General features: G+C 34.3%; 1 protein-coding gene across 2 annotated transcripts in view; it reads left to right on the top strand.

The window, feature by feature from the left end:
- Positions 1 to 19,933, top strand: part of LOC115883018 (sodium-coupled monocarboxylate transporter 1-like) — a 107,379-nt gene extending 87,446 nt beyond the window's left edge. For both annotated transcript variants that reach the window (XM_030901291.1, XM_030901292.1), the window contains 6 exons: positions 6,460 to 6,614; positions 6,756 to 6,896; positions 13,023 to 13,241; positions 15,824 to 16,094; positions 18,607 to 18,895; positions 18,965 to 19,933. In XM_030901291.1, the coding sequence (XP_030757151.1) occupies positions 6,460 to 6,614; positions 6,756 to 6,896; positions 13,023 to 13,241; positions 15,824 to 16,094; positions 18,607 to 18,895; positions 18,965 to 19,092 (1,203 nt within the window). In that variant the 3' untranslated portion in view covers positions 19,093 to 19,933. The remainder of the gene's footprint in view (positions 1 to 6,459; positions 6,615 to 6,755; positions 6,897 to 13,022; positions 13,242 to 15,823; positions 16,095 to 18,606; positions 18,896 to 18,964) is intronic.
- The last annotated feature ends 240 nt before the right edge of the window (positions 19,934 to 20,173 follow it).

The following is a 20,173-nucleotide window of genomic DNA, read 5'->3' as shown; positions in this document are numbered from 1 at the left end:
TTTAGTATAATAGCATAGTAGAAGGAAAAGAGTAGTTGCACTCTCCCAAATATTTTCTGCCAGCTTTTACAATCTGTGGAATATCGGCAGATTGCAGAGCGTTTCAGTTGAGTTCCGTCCGTCGCGTCGACCTGCGAGGTTCGAGCGTTACGTCCCAGCACAGAGACAGGTTGACAAAAAATGAGTGCCTTACTGTGTGCTGCTATTGGTTCTATATTTTTTAATAATTTGGTTCTAGTAATAATTCAAAAAATTGTACTTTGAGTTTTTTTTTTGAGAGCCATTTGTGATCATGTTTGTGTTCAGGTTAATTTTCTCATGACTGATTACTACTTAATAATTTGATATTATTTTCATTAAAACCTGATTTTTTTATCGATTTTACTTTTAACAACCATCCCTTGTTTGCTGTTAAACGAACTGCACCATCATTGAACAAAAATTTGCTAGTACCGAAAGTACCGAAAAAAAAACTGGAAATCCCGATTCCTTAGAGGCATGGTACCAAAATTACCGGTTCCGGAAAAGCTATAACGTACCATAACCGTGAATCGCCCTATACAGAGTGAGTCTTAAATAAGTGGAAATATTTTTAGGGGTAGTATATTTTGGCCCCAGAAATATTTTCCCCAGAGGATTTTTCTGCGCACTTTTTTTTGAAAAAAAATCTAGATTTTATTTAGTTTTTAGTTAAATAACATAATTTCTTGATAATATGGTAACTAGGGTTCAGAACCGGAAATTCCCTGTTCTTTTGAGATATCAAAGAACCGGGACTCGAAATTATTAATTCCCGGTTCTTTCGGTACCTTCGGGAATAACTAAAAAATTATTCGTTTTTTACGTGAGAAAGTAGTGACACTATTCCTCATTGTTGTTGCTTTTTTTCTCTTTTGAAATTTCTGTAATGCTTATTAGCAATTGAAGAGTGGAAATACCAAAGGGGGTAAGTGCCAAATTTTTCAATATTAAGTTATTAAATGAGAAACGTAATAAATACTATGCTGCATGTCCTAACAAAAGTTACAAGTGCCAAGCGAAAGCGTCTATTGTTTACGTATTTATATGCATTTTAAAAATTTATTAGTTTCAGTTCTACTGTGTTTTTCTCATTTACCTCGAAAAAATAATTTTGGCACTTACGTCCTTTGGTATTTCCACTCTTCAATTATTGAAGTTTAAATATTTAATTTTATTAAATTTAGTACAATGTGTTGTTCAATGAATTAGTTGTCCAATAAAAATCACCTAACCAATATATTACTACAAAACAAACACTTTAATGCTAAAATTAAACTTGTTTAAAATTAAAAAAAGTTATAAAAAATCTTGGAAATAGGTAATAATATAAAAATATGGCATTATATATTTTTTCCGCATTTCTTCCCATCAGAAGACGAACACGAAATGTAAAAATATTCTATTTTATATTAATTTTTACTCGATGATCATTTTTTTTATTTTATTTTATTGTGAACTCATATTTTCCTAAATACATCTCTGTGAAACTATGGCGAGTGCAACGACATATAAAGAACGATATATAGAAATAACTGTATATGAAGAAGGTCATATAAAGTGGCATAAAAAGAACACAGGATTTGACAAGGAGTAAAGCTACTAGTTTTCTTATGTTATGATAATAGTATATCACATAACTCAGGATTGATGATCAGGATGTATTCAATTATAGTTTCGGTCACACTATTTCGCTGCAAATGAGTACTTTTGATTTTTAAATGGTACCCAAGTGGTACACTCGGAATTTTTTACTTTATTAGATAGAAAATGGCATTTTGAATAGAATGTCTTATCATATGTCAACTTTTCTCATTATGCTCGTTTGCGACCGCAATGATTTTCTTGACTACTCTTTTAGACTACTAAAAAAATATTATTCTTATCCACAAATGTAAGACATAAGTTCTATACCAAACATTTTTTTAAAACATAATTTAGATGAAATCTCAATTTCTCTCTTATTCATATTTCACCAGAATTAAGACATGTAGATCATACATTATGAAGTTATGAGAAGCGCTGTTTACATTTATATACAGCAATATCCGGCTTAGATGTAAAGCGGAAAGCGCATATAACGGTGATCAAATGTGTATGTATTAATGTTCTGTTAATTTCGGGAGTAAACCACACTGGATATGATTTCTTGGCGTGTTATTGAAAAGTGCTAGTTATTGAATCATAAAATTCTCGAATTAGCTCATCAGTACTATTACTCAAATAAGGCCAATCAATATTAAAGATGCTATCATAGAAAATTGGAAAATTAGCTTTTCGAGAAAATTAAACTTTCTGTCACATTTACCCTCTGGAAAGTTGGTGCCTCGACTGAGTGTATTTAAGTTTAAAATGATAGCCAAAGTTAGATCATCTTGATGAAAATGATAGCCTAAGTTAGTCATCTTCAGGAAATAGTGGGAAACCTCTTGATACAATACATTTGGTGTTTATTACAACCAACCAACATCTAAATAATGCCCAAATTTGTTCGCTACAGAGCTATGTAGAATGTAGAATGTAGAATGAGTAAGAGGGGGGTTAATCACTGCGACCTTAAAGATCTATTGTGCCCCCCAATCTATAACCCATCATACCCCTGTTGTAGAGGGGACAGGGTATTTCCCATCCTCCTCTGACAACAGTTCTTTCTCCGAGGGTACACACCCTTCCACGGTGTGCCGCTCTTTACAATCGAGGAGCTTGCCTCCGGCTGAGGAACCCGTGAGATGGAGGCTGGAGGATCTGTCTCCATTTTCTCCACCTCTTTAACTTGGTCTCTCCTTAGACCTGATACCGGTGTTGTCCCGTATCTATAATAGAGGATATGTCCCTCTTTTGCTATTGCCTCCTTGGATTTGAGGTCAATTCCTATTGTACCCATACAGCCACGGTACGTACTATGTACGTACCTGCTAGGTAATGTTGAGACGAACGTCAGGTTCCTGGTACGTACTAGTACGTACATAGTACGTACCGCGGACGTACATTTTCCAACGCTCTGTACGTCCCTGAGACGTGGCAATGTACGTACAATGTACGTACTATGTACGTACTACGTACATCCCAGGTACGTACAATTTATGTTTTGTTCCGGACCACAACTGGACGTAAAATGATCGAAAGTACGTACAATGTACGTACTATGGACGTACATTTTTCAACGATGTATACGACCTAGGAATTTAATTCAATGGAAGTCAGCTTAAAATATTTATTAATATAAAAACTCAGGTACAGGGTCATCCCATATGTCTTGATACACCCGTGAGTCTGGCTTCGGTCCGGCAACTACACCCTTAGCGCACTCTGTCTTTTATTCGATGTTGATAGATATTTTATTTTTTTATTCTCGAACTGCTTCTAACTAAAAAATACAAAAAGAAAACTAGGTATTCAAATATCTAATTCTTGCCTCTTTTTTGAAAAAATTGAATTGATATCGGAGTATCGGAGTAGGTGCGCACTCAGTGTATTGTTGTTTTTATTTTTTACGTTGATTAATAAAAGATGGAACTACACTGAGTGCGCACGTGCGCTCTAGCTCTGCCAATCGAAAACGCCATTATAAACCGCCCAACTTCCGATTCCGACAAGACTCGAATGTGAACGAATAACTTAGCGGGAAATTTAAACATAGCTGCATAATTTTCCTGTTAGGCTTGATTGCATAATATATTGCATTTTTAACCCATCAGATTTCTTCAAAGGCTGTCATGCATTATGGTCATTGGATAATTTAGGAAATCATTTTTTATAGCGGTCGGGTTAGATTTATTAATAAAAGAAGTAGAGGTAGGTTAGAGTGACTTGAATTAACGTTAGCCTAGAAAAGATCCACTGATCCAGTCCATTCTTTATTATTGGGTATATCTGACCAAAATAATCCAGTCATGATATTAAAATTAAATAACATTTTGTAATGCGTTTTCAAAAATTTTCAAGATACGTACGTAGTGCGTACTCACATGTACGTCCGTAGTACGTACTCGCATGTACGTCCGTAGTACGTACTCGCATGTACGTCCGTAGTGAAGTTCTACAATGTACGTAAATAGTACGTACATGGGGCACGTACTATGTACGTACATAGTACGTCCTTAATTGGTCCCGGGACGTACCAACGTAAAATGGACATAAAATGTACGTCCCTGAGACGAAGTGTGCTGTATGGGTAAGGATCTGACCATGACCCTCCTCCCTCGAGTTGATGTCTCGCCAACTCGATGTCCTTACATTGAAGTTCTGACCTTGGATAAGGCTCAGCAGGTAGGTGGTGTCTTTCCCCTTGCTCCTCGGCAGAAAGACCGTTATGGCCGCCCCTTTAGGGATGTTTTCTCCCTTCACTGCAACAGTTCCGGCCCTTGCCAATTTTTAAGCTTAGGTGTGATTTCCACCAACCAATTCGCCGATTCTTGAGATACACAATCTATGAGAATCATACCCACCCGAAAGTGTATCCTCGCAAAACGCAGCTGAGCCACATTTTGTAGATCGTTGTGTTGCGATCCGATCGCCACTACTTTGTCCAGTATAGCCTCCTCTAGAGACGTTTGCTGGTCGGTGGTCATAAAAACCTCTGGAAAATCCTTTGCCAGCACCGCCATTTTCACTTGTCCAGCAATAGCGGCAAAGCTGGTGATACGTCCCTGCTTGCCTCCCGGTGTTGGACGGCTTTCCATCCTGGCTTTTTTCTCTCCCTGCCGGTGTAGAGGTGAGAGGTTCTCGCTTCCTCTCTTGCCCTTTGATGGAGATGAGGTTGTTTCTTGGTTTCTTTACTCTCCCCTTTTCGGAGGAGTGTTTTCACTTTTGCTTCCTCTGGAGCAAGTCCTTCGTGGAGCAGTCGGAGGTATCTCCGTGTTTTTGCTCCGCTAAGACCTACTCTCAGAGGATCGTCTAGCCCGCCTGATTGATCCAGGCCGGGTAGACGAAACGGTAGCTTATGTCGCTTATTGGGTCTAGAGGTAGGCTCCCGACCCTTGCTGCAGAAGGTGGTAGCTTGTGTGCCACTTGTGGAGGATGATCCCAAGCAAGTGTGAGCCGCCCCTCCTGTAGTTTCCTTTGGATTTGGTCCTTTGGAACTTTCATTTGTAATGTTCCCAGTGTCGCTAGGGGCTTCCCCACAGCTTCACTGGTGGTGTTTTTAATACTAGATCTCATAGTGTTCCCACGAGTCGCTAGGGATAGTCGGTCCACTTCTGCAGAGCTCCCCATGCAGAAGTAAGGGGTAAAATACAATGGGATGCCCCCTGATGCCCCAAGCAGAGCTATATTTACAGAAAAAAAGCGGAAAAGTCATGCACTAGTGATAATTTACTAGAACGGTGTATATCAACTAATATCAAGTGTAGATGTATAATGTATATATATTAAAATCATCCATAACCATAACTTTCCCATAAAGAGCATAATTCCCATAATCATAACGGAGAGGTCCTCTAGTAGTTCAAAAAATAGTTTATACAGCGCTATTCCTGAGTTTGGAGGAAAATAGACTACTAACAAATTTAATGGTGAACGCGAAAAATGTACCCAGGATGCTAATAATAATATCGATAGATGATTTCTTGGATAGATGGATACCTTCTCTCAAATCTTTGCAGGTTCAGTCAGGTGAAATTCGCAGACAGTAGTACCCCCACATCTTGATATTTTTAATAAATTTAATTTACGATCACTACAATAAACAGTATAATTTGCATCAAAAAATTTCTGGTTAAAGACATCTGGTTGAGTCCAAGTCTCACTCAATGCTATCGAGTGATATTTTATTTCACTTACTGCTTTGTAGAATTCTAATATCTTTGTGATTATTGTTGGAAAACCATTTTTGTTGATGATTCTTAAATTGGTTTTTTCTCTACTTGCCCGGCCGATAAATTCTTGCTTGGCTGACTGAAACTCTTCTGATTGAAGTTTTGTTTTGTCAGCACGAACAGATAAACCATTAAATCTAGGAATACTAGTAACTACCTCTGTGTTTTGTAGAACGTTATTAATGAGATCCTATGATTTGCCAATAACTTTTATCGGTCGATTTCTCGCGTTATTGAACTTACCAAGGCGAAATATTTTGATGCTATCTGGATCGACACTAGAATGCAGGCATGTTAGACCCACAACATCCAAAGCAGTAGTCTTATCGTAGGTGTTTGAGTCTGGCTTACCAAAGTTAATAAAGTTGTTAGACCATAAGTAATATTTTTCGAAAAGCATGAGTTCATTCTGGATATCTCTAGTCTGTTTCTCCAGTGTGACTATTTTACTTGAGTTATTTTTTATTTGGGCAAATTTATCCAAAAGCTGTATCATTCATTCTGATATACCTTGTCTTCAATTATAAGGGTATCTTGGTCTCGCTGAGATAAAATGCGTCATACTTACTAAAAATCAATATAAATCCGAATTTATTTTTGTATTAACATTTATTAATCTTTCTAGGGTGGTTTAAAAGCCGTCGTGTGGACTGATACTGTGCAAACAATAATAATGTTTGTTGCGTTAATAATTACTGTAGTAATTGGAACTCTTCGCATAGGTGGAATAGATGAAGTATGGTTAAGAAATCTAGATGGAGGCAGAATTGACTTCTTTAAGTAAGTATTTTGTAATATATAGAGTGTTAATTTGAAAAGCAGCAATCTCGACTATCTCTTAGATAAAAATATTATCAGGGAGATATCAGAAAACTAATTAAGATATAAATAATTATTCAAAATATAGGTTTAATGTTTTAGTATGGATTTAGATCCAACCATACGCCACTCTTTCTGGACAGTGACTATTGGAAACTTTTTCTCATGGTTGGCGTCATGTTCTATTAATCAAGCAATGGTTCAAAGATGTTTAGCTATGCCCACGTTGAAGTCTGCCCGAATGTAAGAATGGTTTAGTAGACAATTTAATAAAGAGTTATTTCATTACTTAGTTAAAAACAAACTATACAGGTTGGTCCGAACTGTATTCGGGAAACATCGGCAGAATATTCTGCACATAAAAATAAGTAAAAAAGGTTTGTATAAATGTATGTCCTAAAATGCTTAGTTTCGGAGATACAGGGTGTAGAATATATATAATAATACAGAGTGTAGTTACATTTTTATTTCGATTTTTTCCAAATAATTTCTGAGCTAAAGACGATGTTGGTGCTAAAGACGATGTTGATGAAAATTGGTGTTTTAGTGATTTTTTTGATATGAGAAATTCGGTTTCGATGTTAGTATGGCTCCTAATTGCATTCATCTATGGGGTGTTTCAAAAGTTGTTTTTTTTTTGTCACGAGATTTTTAAAATATTTTTTTCTTTTCAATAAGTCTCTTTTGTTATATCCCGACATGTCTGAGATTATTAAACACGATCATGAAGAAACAATGTTAAAATTCCTTCATTTTCTGCTCTAAAATTCGATTTAAAAATTTAAAGACTACCGGCCTGCGACCTTATTTATAGTTATTAAACACCACTGCCAAGAAACAATGTTACACATTTTTTATACATATTTTTAGCTGTTTTAAAGAGTAATAACTTTTTGTCCGTACCTGTATAAAACAACCGAATGAAAAAAATATTCATTTTCCTCATTTTTTACGTAAAAATGGTGCCTCGGTAAAAGTAGCTACGAGTAATGGTTCTCAAGATATTTGGAATCGAAGTTGGCTGGATAGTTATTAGTAATTTATAATAGTAATAATAATTAATTTGAAATGATTTTGTACCAAAGAGTCAACTGAAACTGTTTTATCGTAGTTTTTTAGACAAATTCATAACTAGCTTAAAAAAATAAAAAGTTCACAAATTTATCATTTCAGTCAAATAACTATCTAGTCTACGTGTTTATTTTTTGTCAATAATGACATGTATTGACTATTTCCATTCAAAAATATCTTCAAAACGGTTGCTCATAACGATTTTCACCAAGAGACATTTTTTACGTAAAATATTATGGAAATGTATATTTTTCCACTATGTAGTTTTATACAGGTACGGACGAAACGTTATTACTCTTCAAATCAATTAAAAACACGTAGGTGGTGCCCTACAAGTAGGAGTCATATTGACACCGAACTCAAATTTCCCATGCCAAGAAATTATTTAAAAAAAGAAAACAAAATAAAATTGTTATTTTAGGACATAGGTACAGGTCAAATTCGACGCTTTTAATTGGGTCAAATTCGACGCTTTTAAATGGAAACACCCTTTTCTATAGGAGATAGACAAAAACTAATATCGGTGTCTGGAGCTCAATTTTTGTTAAAAATGTGACGGTGAAAACCGCATATCGATATCTGTTACCGTTTCGGAGTTACAGGGTGTTTTTCAAAAATATGCATTTTTAACAAATCGCTATAACTTTTTTGCTATGGAAAATGTTGTATTTTTATGAAAACATTTCCAAAGCACCTTTTTACGTAGAATTTAATGGTTTAAGTATATTTTTTTTAAATTAATAATTTAAGAATTATCAACAGATAATTTGATTTTTTATATGGGACACCCTGTATATTTTTAGTTTGTTGAAAAGAATTTAAAATTACCTTTCCAAAAATATAACACACTTGATATTTTCCTCGATACCTCTTCGAGATATAGAGTATATAAAAATTCGCCCGCTTTAAATAAGTAGGCTTTGAACGGCAAAAAAATCTAGCTGTGAGCATCAATTAAAACGAAAATGATATTTGCTATGAGAGATGCAGAATTTTATGACAATTAAAAATATATTTAACCAACATCAACACATTTAAACTATATCTAATAACAATAAAAATAAACAGCAAACCAAGACATGAGATTTTGCTACAGGTTTTCAACATATCGACCGACTTCTGTTATGGACAGACGAGGTAGTTTTTGAACATTTCTCGCGGAATTCATTAACTCAGTAGAGGTGAAAGATACCCTCTCATAACTGCTAAGTATTTCTAATTCTTGTCTAGATTATACGGAAGAATAAGGAACCTTTATTCTTCCGCAAATATATCCATAGGATTAGATCCATGGGCACTAAGTCAGGCAGCCTCGAGGGCTAAGGGCTGGGATCTTGGTTAGTTATTCAATTATTTTTGAAATTGGCTGCAAAAATTTGCTGATAACTTCAGCGTTCAGAGGCGGTGCGTCGTTTTGCTGGAAAAATATGTTTTCGAGTTAAGGGTTCCATTAAGGGTATATCATCAATCAAGGTCCAAAGCCTATACTAGTTAAAAGTGGTGAACTTTTAAAAATTCTATATTTCGAAGGGGATTATAACAAAATATCAAGTATGCTATATTTTTGGAAAGGTAATTTTAAATTCTTTTCAGTTAATTAAAAATATAGAGGGTGTCCCAAATAAAAAATCAATTTTTCTGTTGATAACTCTTAAATTACTAATTTTAAAAAAATTATACTTAAACCATTAAATTCTATGTAAAAAGGTGCTTTGGAAATGTTTTCATAGAAATACAAAATTTTCCATAGCAAAAAAGTTACAGCGATTTATTAAAAATGCACATTTTTGAAAAACACCCAGTCATGTTTTTGATGAAAATTGAGCTCCAGACACCGATATTAGTTTTCGTCTATCACCTATAGAAAAGGGTGTTTCCATTTAAAAGCGTCGAATTTGACCCACCCTGTACATTTATTTATACGAACTTTTTCACTTATCTTTATCTGCAGCATATGCTGCTGACGATTCCGGAGCTTAATTAGGACGGTCCTGTATATAATTATGTTTTTACTTCAATTTAATCTAATTTCTTTCATAACTACTTCCTAATTGTGGAACAAGATACATATACAGGGTGTCAATATATCGCATGAAGCTTTTTTGCAAATCCATGTATCATAGAGAGGTGTACTTGGGACGTTGGGAAGATGACTGTAACTGTACAATAATATGTTTTTGAAAAAATTACACATATTAATGGACAGTCTCCTAGTTCTAACAAACAAAACATTTATTTTGATGATCCTTGGAAAATTGATATATGTTTTAATATTAGGGTGCTAGTTTAAGACGATAATTTAAAAAAAAATAACATTAATATTAAAAGTATAAACTCGACACATTTAAGAATTCCAAAATATACGAAATATTTTTATTTGTTATGCGTTACTGAAACAAATTTTTATTTTAAAACTGAATATAGTATAGTCAGTGGCATCAAAAAAGGTTTTAGACTCCCATCAAAATTACCCCCGGTCTCGTACTTTGCCAGTCGTAAGTAGTCCACTGGAAAAGCTTAAATTCGAAAATTCGTATCCTCCACCCCACCGTTTATGAGAAACTCAAAAAATATGAATTCGGTTTTCTGACTGAACCGTAGGTCGCACAGAAAATTTTATGAAGCAAAAAATGAAGAGAATTATACTTTCTCTATATTTTCATCAAGTAACATACTTCTAAAACATAGGGGGACAAAGCTAAAAAAATTCACCCAAACGCAGTTTTTTGCATTTTTTCGGGTAAAACTATTTTTTACTGTCGTTACTTTTTAAAAGTAAAGAGCATAAGAAACCTATCAAATTGATGTGTAACTCAGTGGCGGCTCGTCAGGTGCAGTAGGTGAAGTGCCCCTTCACCGAAAAAATACTCAAATTAAAGAAAAAACTTTACTGCTTAAAATATTAATTTAGTTTAATATATTTCCATGCATCTAAATAATAAAATGGTAATTTTTTATAAGTTATTTATTTTTTCCGGGCGGACCTCTGCATAATACGTCCACCGCATCGTTAATTCTGGCCGAGAAAGTAGCATTATAGGCCCGCACGCGCCTACAAGCCAGAAGTGCAAGTGAAAATGTTTCTATTTCTGAGGCAAGCGGCTGCACGGTTTCGATGGTAACGTGACGTCAGCCTAGCGGCAGATGTAAATCCCCCCGCCCCGAAGTTTATTATCGGTGACCGATGTGAATGAGTTTTTGGTCTTATGCAGTTCTCTTCGTCTTCGTCTTCCTTTTGTGCAGGAACTGCGTGACGGCGGCGCATAATTTATGCATTTATGCTAATATTCGGCTACTTCGGCGAATAATTAACCGTAAAGACTGTAAAGCTGTTGTTATTTATTGTTGTTTGTGAATGGCTTTTGTTGATTTAACTTGTTAATTTTTGCCGATTTTTGCTGTTTGCTTTGTTGTTGTGTTTTAAAACTGTTTTGTGTGTGAGTATGTGTTAAAAATGAACACAATTAATGACTTGGCGTGCAATTTTTTGGAAACTCCCTTCAGACGGTGGACAGATGAAGATAAGAGGGATGTTTTATCTCAAGGGCGACCAACTGAAATTTAATAATAAATTGCAAAAAAGAAATAAGAAAAAGTGGTAAATCTTATAATATTAAATTTAAGTCTTCCTGGTTTTCTGATTTTAATTGGCTATGTAGTAGTATTGTTTACTATTTTATAATAAACATGGCCTTTGGAATAAAGAAGGGTTCACTGATTTCGTAAATATAACAAAATCTTTGCATAAACACGGAGATTCTGCAGAACATTTAAAATGTCAGTTAATGCTATTAAAAAAAATCAAAATACAATAGCCGATGCTTTAGAAAAAACGTTAGGCTCTATAAGCTTAATTTTAATGAAAATATTCATTTAAATAGGCTTTAATGAATATAATTAATTTATTAAATGACGATATTAGTGATAAGTTTGCATCAATAAAGAACAGAAAAATTGAGCTGATTTACAAAAATTAGTAAGGTTAGTAATATAAATCAATTTATTTTGGTCAATATTGCTTAGTAAACATTAATGTAATAATTGAATAATAATTGAATGGCTCCTCGGTTGTAACCAACAATTTTTTCAATATCGAAATTTCAGTGAAAAAACCGAGGAAAAAACGCTATACCTATGAAAATTACAACCTTATTTCACTGAAATCCCTATTTTAAAAAAAATGTTGGTTACAACGTTTTTCGGGGAAGCCATTCAATAATTACAGTGTTCGCCATAAAGTTGGATCCACATGGACGGTTTTTTTTGGTATTAGAGTTTAAAAAAAACTTTTTGTGGCTATCAATTCTGCTTTAAAAACAACTTAAAATGCACCAAGTCAAAGTTGAAACATAATTTTATTAGTCACTTTTTTTTAAAATAATAATAATTTAACCAGTTTTTAAAAATTTCTTTTAAATTATTTTGTATTTGACAGCTCCCAGATGTTACCTGTCAACTTTGGCTTGGTGCATTTTAAGTTGTTTTCAAAGCAGAAGCGATTGCCACAAAAAGATTTTTTAAAACTCTAATATAAAAAAACGTCCATATAGACCCAACTTTATTGTGAACACTGTATATAATGTTTATTATATTTAATTTATATTTAATTATATTTTCACTGGAATGCGAAATAATGTGTTTATCGAAAACTGGTTGTACCTCTTTTTACTTAATGCGTTTTAGCCTAAACTAAAGCGAAAATATTATAGGTATTAGTGTATATACAATAATTTTTTTTGGATTCTGGAAAACGAAATGTAGAGAAATTAATTCTCTTCATTTTTTGTTCCATAAAATTTTCTGTGGGGCCTACGGTTCAGCCAGAAAATGGAATTTATTTTTTTTTAGTTTCTCATCAACGGTGGGGTGGGGGGATACGAATTTTCGAACTTAAGCGTTTCCAGGGGACCACTTACGACTGGCAAAGTATGAGAGCGGGAGGTAATTTGATGGGAGTTAAAGTGCCAGATTGACTGTACTAATACGGGAAATCGTTAAACTGCAACAATTTGGAATGATTGTTCAGTTGTTTATATTGTCCCAATGTAAACAAATTCAATTCTGATTAGCCTAAGTGGTACATACAATTTACATAATGGGATAAATTTGCATCATTTACAATAAATTAAACCAAATACAAAAAGTAAATGACAGTACACAACTCTTGAATCACAGTCACAACTTTTAAATCGTTCTATAATTTCAAATAGAAGTATAAATTTACAAATATCTATGAAAAGGGTTATTAGTAGTGTATATTATAGTTTCTATTATTTTGCTAATGATTTCTTTTAACAGCACAGTGGGTATATTAGTAGTCGGCATTATGGCATTAGTATCTATGTGTTGTTTCATGGGTTTAGTCATATACGCCCAATATCATAAATGCGACCCGGTTACACGAGGTTGGATACAGAAGTCGGATCAACTTTTACCATATTTTATAATGGATACTGCAGGCGATATACCCGGCCTTCCCGGGATGTTTGTCAGTGGAGTATTTAGTGCTGCTTTGAGGTATTTATTGATGTATCTTTTATTTTTACCTAAATAAAATTATTTTTTTAATGTAGAGAAGCTTGTTTGTTTGTTTTTTTCTATATTGTTTTCTATCTGTAAATTTAAATTAAGACATGAGTGGTTTTTTCTTTGGATATGGCAGACAATGATTCAGTATTGAAACTAAAAGCATTCCGGAATTCCATTATCTTTATTTATTTTACTTACACAACGTTTCTGTCAATAATACTTCTGACCGATATGATTGAATATAATGGAAGACCGAAATTCTTTTGGTTTCAATAAGTGGTCACGGTTTACAAATAGTTTACATGTTTATTCGACACTCAAACGATGGCTTAGTCTGATTAACAACTTAAATAAGTTGCTCTACTTTTTATCTATCTAAAAAATTAGATTATGTAAAATGTTATTAAACTGACTCTTGGCTACCGAATTACGACAATAATTTAAATATATGTTATAAAGTATCATCGCCTGCTCTTTAAAAGATATTTTTTTTTCCTTTTCAAACTCTCCTTTCTCAGGAGAGAGTTTCATTGCCTAGGCTGCCAGGGCAATTCTGGCAAAGTACCTTTTTAATTTTATTCTCAATATTTCCTAAAAACTAAACTTATATTATAAATCAGACAAACAAAAAGACAACACACACACTAAATACCCATATCTGGAGCTGGACTCCAGAAACCTTGTTACGAGATACATAAAATGTATTTATTTTACTTAAAAAAATTGTGTGTGCACTATGTGTGCATATTTGAAGTGATACTTCTTACTTCCGTCTGTCTACCCGTCTGACTACTATATTCGTGTACGTCTATAAACAAAAAGACAACACACATACTAAACACCCATGTCTGGAGCTGGACTCCAGAAACCCTGTTACGAGATACATAAAATGTATTTACTTTACTTAAAAAAATTGTGTGTGCACTATGTGCGCATATTTGAAGTGATGTAAGTGATGTATATACACTAAATGATGAAGATACTTCTTACTTCCGTCTGTCTACCCGTCTGAGGGCTATATTCGTGTACGTCTATCCACGTACCGAATTTCATTCCAATTAACCCTTGATTAAGAAAAATCCTGATAATTTCGTCCATTTAGAGGCATCGCATCGGTTCGAAACATCGAGGGCGTCAACATGTAGCCCGTCCCCAATTATGCCGAAATCGACCCACATTTTTCTTCAATGTCAAATCCTTAGCCCCATCATAATGAAGATATAAACGAAACGACATATCCAACTTTGCAGGGTGGGACTGTGTGCACAGTTGCTCACATAACCTACCCACCAAATTTGGTCGCGATCGGACAACATCAACTTTTGACGTATCTTACGTCAAAACTAACTTTTACAGTGACACGTACGTACACGGTCAAGTTGGCCTTGGTCCAATCTATATCGACATACCAAATTTTATTTAAATCGGACGATTTTTTTATTTCATTCATCGATGATGGGGTTTCGTAGTGCACGAAACGTTGTCAAAATATCATGAAAATCCTCTTCGAGCAACATCTACATTCCGAGTTTCAACCCCCTAGCTCACATAGGGCCAGAGATACGACGCCCCAAGATCGTTACCATTTTTCTGACGCTTTGCGACCTTGGCGTGGCTTCAGCTCGTGTGTTGCAGACTTGAATTTTTACTCCCATCGCGCGTAAATAAGTTTCACTTCAAAAATCTAATTTACCGAAGTTATTTAATGATTAGTCACCAATGCACCTGGTTGATGGTAACCTAACCTAACCTCACAAGCAAGAGTTATGCCACTATAAGAATGGGCTTGATAAACTGGACTTGCAAATGTTACTTGCTAAGTCATAATACTGGCAATATTACAGAGATATCTAGTTTTTTCAAGAAAATATACATGTAGAATGTTTAGGAGGGGAGTTATCACCGCGACCTTACAGATCTATTGTGTGTTCCCCGTTCCCCGTTCTTGAGTTATAACGAGTTATAACTCATCATACAGTCTCAGGGCTTTAATAAAAGCCAGTATCTGAGACGGCTCCTCAGAGGCCAGCTTTCTTTGATATCGAAAATATACATACCACGATGTCAAAGAAAATCAGTTTTACCTTCTGAAACAAAACAGGCGAGAAATATTTACTAATTATTTTATTTTGTCACACTATTTTAAATTGAAATTTTCGTAAGAAATAAATTAAAAAATATTCTTGAGGTTATTCCCTCATTACTTCCTTAACTATTCCTTAGTAAAGGTATTTCAATTATATAGTGAAAATATTATTCTGTCAATTTCTATATACAATGTAGTTAATATGTTGTTAGTCTATTCTGTATGTTGTTTCTAGCGACTAAATATATGTGAATCATAAACAGGCAAATTATGACATTTATTTTTATTAATATATGTTTTGTAATATATAAGTTTCGAAATCCATATTTTTTAATATAAAACGATTTAGATAAATATTACAAAAATTATTTCTTTACAAGAATAAAATAAAGTTTTCTCAAGTGATGTTCATAATTTGCTAAAATATGATTTACACTTTTTTTCAAATTTTTATATTATTTATTTTTCTTAATTACCTTTTTAGTTCAATGTCCACTGGACTAAATTCAATGACCGGAGTAATTTTCGAGGATTTAATTAAGCCAAGAATAAAACAACCATTAACTGAAAGCCAGGCTAGTTTCCTAATGAAACTTATAGTCGTAATAGTGGGGACTATTTGTGTAGCTCTTGTGTTCGTAGTAGAAAAATTAGGAGCACTTATTCAAGCAGCCGGTAGTTTAGGAGCAATAACAGCTGGGCCTCTTCTAGGAGTGTTTTCTCTTGGAATGTTTTTCCCTGGTGCTACATCTCAGGTAAAATTCTAAATACGTTTTAAGCATGGGTATAATGGTAATGCTTAAAACTAGTTCTGTACTTTAAGCTAGTAGATGTTACGTATTTATAGAAAAAAATATACAGAGAAATGTAATTCAAACATGAAATAATAATACCTGCTTTGACATTTTCACTATAATTTAAAGAAAAACATTAAAAATAGTAATACATGAAAACTAATATCAAATTTTGTGTATTGGTATCTTACAATATGTATTATTTCTTCAGGATGCAAACAAAAAAATCTGGAGAAAAGCGTTATGCCCTGGATTGAAATAGTTTATAGGGCTTTTTTATATCGATAAATATATTATTTTCAAAACATTATAAAATACTTTTAAAATTATATAACTATACAGGGTGAGTCCTAAATAAGTGCAAATATTTTCAATATTTTCAATTTGTAGAAGAAACATATTTTCTCTTTACCGTTTTTCTTACAAGTCCAAAATAATACCAGTAGTTATTTTACTTTAAAAATTTCCAAAAAAAATGTTTTTTGTTTAAATTTTCAGAACCACTGAATCCTTTTAGGGGTTTCTTTCTTGTAAACTTAATCTACTACCTATGTTGCCATATTATCAAGAAATTATGTTTTTTAACTAAAAATAAAGAAAATTGCATAACATTTTTCAGGAAATACTAAATTTTTTTTTTTTTCGCGAAAAAACCTACACATACATAATCGTGTTTCTGGGGTCCTAATTCGAAAATATTATTTTAATAAATCAAGCAATACCTACTAGGTATATTAAGTGAACAATACCTACATACAATATCCATAAATAATTGTTTTTAATGTGTAGTAATAGGGGAGTCCAAAATACTAAATAGGGATTAACTCGAGCATCATGGGACCTATTTTATTGTGAAAATTAGATGCTAAAAAAGTTTATCAATGCTTTTTTACGGGTGGGGGAGCATGTACAGGTTTTCAAACGTGTTTCATGTGTTTCTGATGTTAAATGTAGAAAGAGAGGGAGAGGAATTAATCACCGCGACATTAAACATGTATTGGGTCCACCTTTTTGGGATTATAGCTCGTCATACAATCTATAACTCATCATACATGGGGATTTTCCTGTTGTAGGGGGGACAAGGTATTTCCCATCCTAGAACAGCTGTTCTTTCTCCGAAAAGTGCAGTCATCTACCTCCTACGAGGGGACATCCTTCAGGTCAATTCCTATTGTGAGGATTTGACTATGACCCTCCTCCCTCGAGTTGGTGACTCGCTAACTCGAGTACATTGGAGTTCTGGCAAAGCTGGTGATACGTCCCTGCTTACCTCCCGGTGTTGGACAGCTTTATATCCTGGCTTTTCCTCTTCTTGTCGGAGCAGAGGTGAGATGTTCTCGCTCTTTCTCTCTTGTCCTTTTTGGTGGAGATGCGGCTGGCTGTTTCTTAGTACCTTGACTCAATTCTTTTTTAAAGTGTTTTTGTTTTTGCTTCCTTTGGAGCATTCCTGCTCCGCCTAGTTGACCAAGGCCGGGTAGAGGAACGTGTTTCTGATAAAGGAGGGATATTAATCTGCCGGTTTGCATGGTGGGGATAGCCGTACGATGGGATAGAAAATAAAAAAGAAAAAATATTTGAGTGTGTCCTATATTCAAAAGGGATGTTAAGTGAACCCTAAAAATGCGTCTAAAACTCATAGGAAATTTTTTAAATAGAATTAGTTCTCAGCACCACACTTTTTGATAATTTTAGCTACTTCGACAATTTTTTTCAAAATAAAAGAAATAACCACGCTCCAGTATGTTCAGTTTTGCAACTCTGTGACTCTCCCATTTTTTTATGACACGCTTAAATGGCCAGATTATTTAATGCACACTTTTCTGCATATACTTAAATGACCTTGTATCTGACACGCTCGAGTATTTCTACCGATCAATTACTCTGACCGGCTGCTCTTCATGCACAGCCCTGTATAAAAAAAGTAAAAATTTCAGTTAACGTCTCCTTTTTGCTGCCAGGGCTAATCTGGACGGGGCCTACTTTGTTTACGTCGAATCCGATCGGTCCTCGGCCATATCATGGTCAAGTGTCTAAATCGACTCTTACTCACGAGTTATCCGATCTCATCCGGCCTCGAACCGGCGTGAATGAGCAGTGTGTGTCAATAGGTTTTACACTTTTGCCTTTTTTTGGACAACAGCACGATACAGAGTTTCGAACCGGTCGTCCATCCATTAGTATCGCCTTACGTCGCTTAACTTCGATGTTCTAATGGGAACCGGTGTTTTGACGTAGCTGGGCCGTTGCTCTTAAAAAACCCTGTATAAAAGGTTCACGTATGGGGGTTACTTAACAGGGTGCAAAGTTTCTCCCGCTTATGTTATTCTGCCGCGCTTGAGTAAATCACAAAATCCCCGCTTGGGCTCTCTTATTATAAGGTGTTCTAATGTTATATCAAAAGTACATTTAGATAAATCCTAAAAATTTCAGACGATATTAACGTATGTGAATTGAAAATAGATTTATATTCTAGGGAGCACTTGCTGGGGGTTTATTAAGCGGATCGCTCATAACGTGGATATCAATCGGAACGCAAGCTCAAATGGCTCAAGGAATAGTTCGATTTCCCCAAAAACCAGTTTCTGTAGAAGGTTGCAGCGCAGACTGGGTCGCTGAATATTTAAGACTGACTTTATCTCCAAATACTAAGCCTATACCAGTGGAAGCACCATTTTTTCTTTACAGAATATCCTATATGTACTACACAGCTATTGGAGCATTTCTAGCTATTATTTTAGGACTAGTTGTCAGCTACTTGACTGGTAAGTAATGACTAGTAATATGCGATAATTTGACAGTATATTCTTATTTGAAAAAATATTTTTTTACAGGTTTTAACAAAGAAAAGGAGATATCAAGGGATCTTTTATCACCAGTTATACACAGATTTCTAAAAAATAAACAAACATTTGAAAATAATCACTTTGAGCTGACGTTAAAGCCAGAGATATGCACCTAATGCTTTAGAAATATCCACCCAAGATTCGAAAATTACTTACTATAGAAAAAGAACCAAAATATGCACTACACTTAGTCATCATCATATTTGATATGTCAATTAAAGAAAAAAAAATCTCACTTCTCTTAATTTAAACTTTGACCATTTTAGCATTTGAAGCTCTATACATATTTATGTGCACATTGAAAAAAAAATAAAATTAGAATAATTTCTTAATCCTGTTTGTAGGACGCTGTTAACAACGAAATATATATAAGTAAATAAGTATTTTGTGTAGATATGATTGTTTTGTCGAAACTACATTGTTTCTCATAGTACATGATCCGGCTGCAGGACGTATATTTTAATCAAAACCTAATTTTTACGTAATTTATGAATAGGAGAATATGCTTTTAACAGGGTGTCAATCAAAAAGTTGCCGCAATTATATTTAATTAATAATAATAAAGTGGCCGGCCGTAGCGCAAGCAGTTAGTGTGTCGATCTGCGGTGGGAGAGATGGGATGGTACTGGGTTGAATCCTCAGCAAAAACGGTCGCTTATTTACATAAATAAAAAAATATTAATTTATCTAAATAGAGCGAACAGCGACCAGCCCCTCAAGGAAGGCAATGGCAAACCACCTTGAGTATATTTGCCTTGTACAGCCTCTCAAATAGAGCCGTTCGGATTCGGCGATAAACTGTAGGTCACGTGCACTTGTGAAACATTGATGACTCACATCACAAGCATCTGTAATAAAAAACTATAATAAAAAGTTCTATAATAAAAAAGTTAGGAATTTTATATAAGTGCCCACCTAAAGTACCGTATGATCAAAAAAAAGGCGTCGGCGATGGTTATGAAATGAAGATCGCTGTTCTTTTTTATATGTAAATTTATATGGGAACTGTCATCGATCGTCATTTTCCATCCAACTTGACACCAATTTTTCTTCTATCATACGGTATATATTAGGATGTATTTCAGAAAAATATTATAACTTCAACAGGGTGGCTCAAAAAAGTGTGATTGGATCAGGATGATTTTTTTAAATGGAATACCCTGTATATAATTCTTTTGTTATATGGAGAATTAAAAA

This window comes from Sitophilus oryzae, unplaced genomic scaffold (genome assembly GCF_002938485.1).
Source record: "Sitophilus oryzae breed Bouriz unplaced genomic scaffold, Soryzae_2.0 scaffold_1801_pilon_pilon, whole genome shotgun sequence".
Taxonomy (NCBI): Eukaryota; Metazoa; Arthropoda; class Insecta; order Coleoptera; family Curculionidae; genus Sitophilus; species Sitophilus oryzae.
The sequence above is the reverse complement of the archived record's forward strand: the minus strand, read 5'-3'. Positions and strand labels throughout refer to the sequence as shown.